The sequence below is a fragment of the Condylostylus longicornis genome, unplaced genomic scaffold (assembly GCF_029603195.1).
Source record: "Condylostylus longicornis isolate FDR11 unplaced genomic scaffold, ASM2960319v2 ptg000038l, whole genome shotgun sequence".
Lineage (NCBI taxonomy): Eukaryota > Metazoa > Arthropoda > Insecta > Diptera > Dolichopodidae > Condylostylus > Condylostylus longicornis.
The window spans coordinates 11,926,869-11,935,774 of NW_026578007.1; the positions used below are offsets into that span (position 1 = coordinate 11,926,869).

The 8,906-nt window shown below is 26.4% G+C and overlaps 1 protein-coding gene across 1 annotated transcript; it reads left to right on the forward strand.

The window, feature by feature from the left end:
• Nucleotides 1–7,843: 7,843 nt before the first annotated feature.
• Nucleotides 7,844–8,639, forward strand: LOC129608941 (clotting factor G beta subunit-like). Its single transcript, XM_055520748.1, has 2 exons — nt 7,844–7,932; nt 8,321–8,639. The coding sequence occupies exons 1-2, from the start codon at nt 7,844–7,846 to the stop codon at nt 8,637–8,639; spliced, it is 408 nt and encodes a 135-aa protein (XP_055376723.1).
• The last annotated feature ends 267 nt before the right edge of the window (nt 8,640–8,906 follow it).

Consider the following 8,906-nt stretch of genomic DNA (forward strand, 5'->3'; position numbering starts at 1 on the left):
TTTATGAACAAATTAATTAGAGCAAATACATTATAAATTTAATTTAAGATTTCATAATATAAATAGTTGAAACCGTCCTAGAGCGTATTATAATTCATGTTAAATTTCATGTTGTTTAATGTTATTTTTCATGTCAAATAATGTTATTTTTACAACATCTATTCTATTTTAATTAAGAATACAAATTATTCAATTGTAACAGGGTGCTTTAGCTTTCATACGACATATTAAGCATCTTTTATTTAAGCATCTTATATTTGCAAGACATCTGAAATTGTCATAATAAGCTTGAATTATTATAAGTAATTGGACTTCTTATAACTTTTTTGTATTCACTTTTGGATATTTACGTGCTGTGTTAATTAAGGCTAATTTCTTGTCACCGTCCGAAAGTCCGAACAAAATAATATTTACTGTATACCCTACTTTAACTATAGAAAAGAAAAAATTTCGATTTCCTCCTATATACAGAAGAATTAGTATTTAATGCCTGATATTAAAATCAAATCGTAAGTAAACATAACATAACAAGGTATGCCGTAAGTACCTACATAACAAAGTAAAGAATAGATGAAATATCAAATTAAGAAGCATTTATGTGATTTGGCTTCAGCCTTCTGTCATAATTTATTTTTATTTTAATTCAAAAAAATGGATAAAGAAACTGTTAAGAAATTTCAGTTTTGCATAATATGTGTTAGTAAAATGAAATATTTCGATTGGTGAAAAATATTGTCCGAAATTTCGGACACTGAAAGGAAATGCACCTTTAGATAAATTGAATATTTAATTTGATAAATAGAATGTATTTAATACACTGTTACTATTTATGTTAAAATGTATGTCATTTCATTATTATGTAAATAAACGAACTTTAATAGATAAAGTTTTATAAAACTTATAAATATTTTGACACATTGAAATTGGAATTTTCAAAATGAAAAGTAATAAAAATTATTTTGAATATCACAGTTTCACAAACTTATTTCTCCCAATTTTGTTTGCTTCCAATTCTCACAGCCTGTATAGTTAAAATTTGCCTATTACCAAATAAATTTTTATTAAAATAATGTTCGTAACCAATTGGTATGTGTCATAAAATGGAAATGATTTATTCCTAGAGAAATTTTCTTTCGAAATAAATTTTAAAATAGGGAGTTAATTATTAAATTAACCTTATATTTGCTGGTCTAATCTGATTTTCTGAAATATGATGCATCTACATATACTATCCAATTTTTTCTCATGTAATCTGTAGTACAGCGTAATGAATTATGGAGAGTTTCGTTTTAATTTGGAAGTTTTTAAGAAATATAAAAATTTTTCGAAATAAAAAATTTTAGAAATTTAAATTACTTTTGATATTACCAGACTATTTTTTATTTATTACAGACCGTATTGTGTAATCAATAGGTAGGTTATGTGGTGGCAACAAATTTTGCATATGGAGTTTTCGGTGGGAATGCACTTCTCCATAGTAGGGAAGTGTAAGTAAACTATTTTTAGCAACCTGTCGGTCTGTCGGTCTCTGTGTGCACGCGTGTATCTCAAGTTCTGCTGAACCGATTTTGATGAAATTTTATATGTAAGTTTATTTCCACCATGGCACGGATTGATCAGCTTTTATGATATGTCAGGCCTCGGGAACTACACTTTTTAACGGGCCTGTTTTACATTTTTGAACATTTTTAAGAAAGTATTCAACCAATTTACTTGAAATTTCATATATAAGCTTTTTTCGACCGTCCGCAAAAATTCCTAACTTTTGGAAAAAATCAGGCATCAGCAAATGGACGTTTACTACGGGCCAAATATACATTTTTGGGTATATAAAGAGAAATAATCAACCAATTTCATGAAATTTAATATTTGAATTCGTCGTATTAAAACAATGAACATGTAAATTTTTTGGAAAGATCAGGGCTCGAAAACTGATCTTCGGGCCGATTTTACATTTTTCAAATTGATGGAATTTCTTGAAATTTGATATTTGAGTTCTGGTTGTTACCGGAACTAACTGGCGAGGATATCAGGGAATTCGGGTAGCACAAAGCGAAACTCTACTAAGAGCCAAATTTACATTTTTCTAGGTATGTTAACTATAAGCTTACTAATGTCCTAAAAATTGGAAAGAAGTATTTAAAAGACATTTTTATAATATTCTTTAACCCTTTCACTTAACTAGACAATATACAATGCGGTCGGTTATGTGCTGACCACATCAGAGTTTTTTTTATTATGCTTTTCATTTTGTATTTCCAGAGTTAATGTTATTGTTATGAAACAATGTTTTGAAGAAATTTCAAAGTTTGAAAAGCTCAATGACAGTTTTAACTGCCATGAAATAAATGACAATCTAATTGGCGGTAAAATAGGCAAAATTGTTCTGAATTGCTTAGTATTGTCTTTGGCTTCGGGTCTTGTACATTAATATTTGCATGCCTACGAAATATATGAAATATTTTTATTTTCAAGTAAATTTATTTAAAACTAATTTTTATCAGTATTAAAATAAAAAAAATTAATTAAGAATAGTTTATTAGGGAACTAAATTCATTAAAATGGAAGACAAATATCTTCTATTGAAAATATTTTTTTTAACCCATGCTTTCGTAAATTTAATAAGTACTGACCAAAATTCTCTTCGCTATGTATCTCGTTCTATTGGATATAAAGTATTCTGTGAAAATGATTTTGGAGAACCAACATCATGTTTGGGTATGTCAAATACAGTAAAAAGAGCTTATATTTTGTGTGCTCAAAAGTACCATAATGATAAAAATATTCCACATTTGATTATTGATTATAAAAAACATGGTGAATGGAGTGAGGAAATATTTAATTGTCGAGCAGATTGTGATAAAACTAATTTATCATTAAATTTAATTAGTGATCCTAAAACTGAATATCCTTCTTGGTATGCTGAGATACTTGAATTAGGTCCAAATCGAAAAACAATAAAAAATGTATACCCAGGAATAATCCTATCAGAAAGAAGAATTTTAACTAAAAAACAATATTTAAAAGATGACCTTGACTTGGGCACAAATACTTGGATTGAGCTTCCAAACATTTTTAAAATACGAATACCAAGATTGAGATATAATGAACCTAAAGAATATGAAGTACGCAGACTTCACAAGAACGATTTACTTTTTCCAATATCTATTGAGAGTGAAACAAAAGAATATGTAATAATGATGTTACCTTATTTCGAAAATGCAACTTATATCGAATATGATGACGTTATTTTGCCTGCTTGCACTGAAGTGTATTATAAGGAAAGTCAAAAACCAGCAAAAGTTTCAATTCCTAATAAGAACCGTTTCGAATTTCACTCGTAAGATAATCACAATACAAAATGTATTTTCTTTTTGCTCATAAATAAAATTTTGCGTTATAGATTCCTAGAAGATCGATTGCCTTCTGCGCGGATTAATCGATGTAAAGTACCAAATATATTGAATAAAAATGGTACGGAAATAGCATGCTTTGATAACTTGGGTTTCGACTTACGCAACAGTAAACCTGCTCAATGTTTAAATAGAGCAAATTTCAAACTTTTAAGATGTAAACTAGGTTATAAGCAAAAAACTTTTCGCAAATCTCAAGACTTTCTCGATTTCTGTGCTCCCATGAGAGATTGGAGTTACCGAACTATACCAAAAAGCGATAGGTGCGAGTTAGTTTGTGGAGAAGTTCATAAAAACCATCACACAAAAGAAATACCATTGATATATAAAGGAAACAAGACTGATATTGGATTTGCTCCATGGCATGTTGCTGTTTACCGTAAAGAAAGTAGAACTTTTCAACAAATATGTGGTGGCAGTATTATTCATTCTAATGTAATTCTATCAGCTGCTCATTGCTTTTATAATACGGATTTAGGAAAACTAAACAATGCTTCAAATTATATAATTGGAGCTGGAAAATATTATCGACAATATGAAGCAGAAGAAGAATCGGAACATTATGCTAACGTGATAATTATACACATTCCCGAGATGTAAGTGTAAAATAAATAGAGCTTTCTTCATATAATACTAATAAGAACTTTATATATATATGTAAGAATTATATATTAAACGGAAATTGTTGATTTCACATTCTAATTAACTTTTAGCTATGAATCATTTCCAATTCGAAATGACATCGCAGTTTTAGTACTTGATCATCATATGCAATATACACGGAATATTAAACCGGTATGCATCGATTTCAATTTACCTATTATTCCTGGAGATTTGGAAGGGCAAATTGTTGGATGGGGGGCGAAATCTATAGATGGTGAATATAGTAATAAACTACAAAGAGCAGATTTAAAATCTTTGACAAAACAGGAATGTAAAGCCATGGTTGGTCCAAACTATAAATCTGAAATTACAAAGGATAAATTCTGTGCCATAAATAAAATTGGTTCATCTGCATGTCAAGGTGATAGTGGAGGTGGATTTGTTATAAAAAAAAATATTGGCAATAAAGTGAGATATTTTTTGGTTGGTATTACAAGTACAGGCATAAACTCCGAAAAACATTGTTCTGCAGATTTCGTAACGACTTTTACTATAATTACACCCTATGCAGATTTTATAAAAAGTAAAGTTGCAGATGCAAGATTTTTACATTTTATTAACAGCAAAGAATACGACAAATATTTGTCGCAACAAAAATTTCACTCAAGTAACAGAAATTACGACATTTTATAAAATACGTCATGACAACTATGTCAGTGAGACATATGTCAGTACAAAAATTATGTTAGTGCGACATAATATGTCATTTCGATACTATGTCAGTACAACAAGATATGTCAGTATGAAATTATGGCATAGTAAATTTATTAAATGTTTTCCAAAATCATCAAAAATATTTTAGAATGTAAGATTTGTGAGAAAAAAAATTTTTTTTTTTTGAATTTCTATTTTTCCTTAATTTATTTCATATAATGTTCCTATATTATCAGTAGATAATTATAAAAGTTGTAGTTAGTACGAAGCACTATTTATGTATTAATAAACGAAAATCTATATTTATTATTAATTTAAATAAATCAAAATTTGATATTTACTTAGAATTAATGAGTATTTCGATATTTTTTGCAATTAACAGAGCTTTTCAAATATGTTTTCGAAATAATCTCGTAAATTTCCTTTGACCCATTTGGCTATATATTGAAATTTCATTACATGCAATTTTTTCTTAACATTATAAAAAATAATTCATTACATTCACAAAATATATTTTTAAATTTATTCCATGCAACAAAAGTAAAAGAATTTATTAAAATTTATAGCAGCACAATAATTTGAATTGTTAGCTGATAATAAAAATTCAGAAACGTAAATATTTTCACAGGATATTTATGCTTTTTTTTCCAAATTTTATTTAATATAACAAAAGATATTATCATTGCTATTATTATTTACATTCCTATAATAACAAAAATTATTGTTGAAAATTATTTAAATTTTTATGAATTATTGTTATTTAAAATTATTTCAATAATGTACTTTTATATTTTTATTATACACAGTAAATAGTTTGACAAGCGTTTTTATTAAATGTTTGTATATATGAAATTACTGGGCAAATATATAATTTTCATAATTTTTCTCATAATACGAGTAATAATAATAATAATGATTTTAATGTAAATTAAGCATGGTTATTGGAAATTATTAAAAAAGAAAAATAATTTCTTTAAATTATTGAAAAGTATTTTATATTCTAGCTTAAGAATCTCTATCTGAACTTTTTGAATTTTAATTTTAAAAATTCTACATAATAATTGCATAATATAGCATTTTGCGTAATATCAAGCAAATTTGCAAAAAAAAAAATTTTTGAAAAAAGTGCTAATTAGTTTCATTTTGTCCGTCCGTCCATCCGTGTCTGTCCGTGTGTTTATTTACAAAACTTCTACACTCTTGAAGATAAAAAGCTGATATTTTATATGTACATAGATCTATACTAGAAACTAATTTTCAAAAACAAAATTTTTACCTATCTCCTCCCCTCTAAAAGCTATACCCTCACAAAATCCTAAAAATACCATTTTTCAACTATTTATTGCAGTATAACCATATGCATTTTTTACAATTTTCAAACGCGAAATATATTTGCTGGCTTCCTCTACCGCGGCATACTAAACTTTAACTTTAAAAAACAAAATGGCCACTAAAATTTACTGTTATCTGAAGTCAGTTTTTTTCAAATTTTTAATCACGATTTTTTTCTACACCGTACGTTGTAGGAACCTCAAATCTTTTAGACACTAATAAGTAGTTCATTTCGTTGGAAGAAAATTTTTTTCCACCTCAATCCCCTCTTAAGTTATCGCCTATCGAAATTTGTAAAATTTGAATATTTGGCACCTTATATTATCGAAATTTAATTTTAAATTTCTATAAACACAGAAAGGTAACGGTAAACTCCACGTCATTAAAAAATATAATTATTTTTCTTAGCTCACACAATTAACCCTTAAAATCTAGCATTATCGAATCCCTCTTTATATTAATTTTTTCTTTATTTCAAAGACTGCATAAATTGTTCATTCTAAATATATGCAATCCTAGAAATAATTTTGTATATGTATGAATGAAAATAATTTTAATAGTGTGGTAGGTATACATAGACTATTTTTAAAAGAAGTATTTCTTTTTAAAATGGAACTTGTTAAAAGGAAAAGTGCTACAATACCAACCATTAGTTTGATCCAGCTTAATTTTAATTTAGTTTGTTACCATCCTTACTTTTATCAAATAAAACATAAGTATTTTCCGATACAATGCTTGAATGAATTGATTATTGCTTTCGGTTTGAGAGGCAACCATGATGCTATTGTTGATAATGATTAATAATAAATTTAAATAAAAAAATATTTGAAAAAACTTTGAAAATGTTTTGATATTTTGTACTTTATTTTCTCCTTTTGCAGTCTCAGTACAATGTTAAGAACGATAGTTTCAAATTCTAAAATGTAAATCTAAAATTCGTATTCTTCTTACTTTATTTTAACTCACATTTTATTTCACTCTTGAAAACTTGTTTATTTTACATTAAAAAAACTTACAAATTCTTTTGATTTTAAATCGCAATTTAATGAATTCAAGTTTGATTAAATTTGAATATTAAATTTTATTTTATTAGAATAATTGTAATTATTTCTCATTACAATATTTGCTTTCCACCTCATATTTTCAGATTAAACATTTTTATGTTACTATTGTTGAAATTTTTCTTTCTATAATTATTTTCATCTAAAAGCTATTAGAGAAATTCTTTTCAAAAAACTTGTTCATACAAAAATTGTTTCCAAAGTTGTTGATAACACTGGAAAATATTTAAACGTCAATGACAATATTTAAACGTGAATGACTTTAATTGCCATGAGGTTATCTTTAAAGTTGAAGAAGAGTCAAAACCCGTATAGAAAAATCAAAATTATTTTTAAATATTTAAAATATTATTAGAAAAAAGCTCTTGTCTTCGGCTCTTACAAATTAGTGTTTTTTATTTTTAAGTAAATTTGTTCGACATATTAAATTGTAAGCGTTTATATTATAAAAATTAATTGACTACGGTTTATTAATGCAATTCGATGCTCAAATTTAAAAAAATGAAAGGCAATTATATTTTAATCAATATAATTGTTATAATGGTAATTTGCTTTAATTTTTTAAGTACTAAGCAATGTTCTCTTCATTATTTATCTCGTTCTGTTGGTTACAAAGTATTTTGTGAAAGTGATTTTGTAAAAGGAACATCATGTATGGGTATACCACAAAAATAAGTCACATTTAACTATTGATTGCCAAGAAAAAATGGTAAATGGAATATGGAAATAATCAGCTACCGAGCAGATTGTGATAAAACTAATTTATCATTTAATTTAATTCATAATCCTGATTTTGAATATCCTGCCTGGTATGCTAAAATATTTGAATTTACTTCAAATAAAACAATTATTTTGTCAGAAAGAAGAATTTTAACTAAAAAACTATATTTAAATTATGATTATGACTTAGACACAAAAATTTGGATTAACCTTCCAAATATCTTTAAAATACGAATACCAAGATTGAGATATAATGAATCTAAAGCAATATAAAGTACGCAGACTTTATGACAATATGAAATAGAAGAAGAATCGGAGCATTATGCTAACGTGATAATTATACACATTCCCGAGATGTAAGTGTAAAATAAATAGAGCTTTCTTCATATAATACTAATTAGAACTTTATATATATGTAAGAATTATATATTAAACGAGTTGTTAATTTCATATTCTAATTAACTTTTAGTTATGAAGGATTTTAGTACTCGATCATCATATGAAATATACATGGAATATTAAACTGGTATGCATCGACTTCAATTTACCTATTATTCCTGGAGATTTGGATGGGCAAATTGTTGGATGGGGGGCGAAATCTATAGATTATGAATACAGTAATAATTTACAAAGAGCAGATTTAAAATCTTTGACAAAACAGGAATGTAAAGTTATGGTTGGTGCAAACTATAAATCTGAGATTACAAATGATAAATTCTGTGCCATAAATAAAATTGGTTCATCTGCATGTAAAGGTGATAGTGGAAGTGGATTTGTTATAAAAAAAAATGTATAAACACTAAAAAATATTGTTTTGTAGATTTTGTAATAATTTTTACAAATACTGCACTTTATAAAGATTTTATAAAAAGTAAAATTGCAGATGCAAGATACTTAGAAATATTTTGCTAAACAGAAATTTCTTTTAAATTACCATGATTAACAATGTTTCACACAGCAGTGAGGTACAATTTTAAACCACATATTAGTTCTCGTAACAAATATTTTTGAAATTATTAAAAATATTTTGGAATGAAAAAAAAAATAGGTTTTCTAAGTTTCT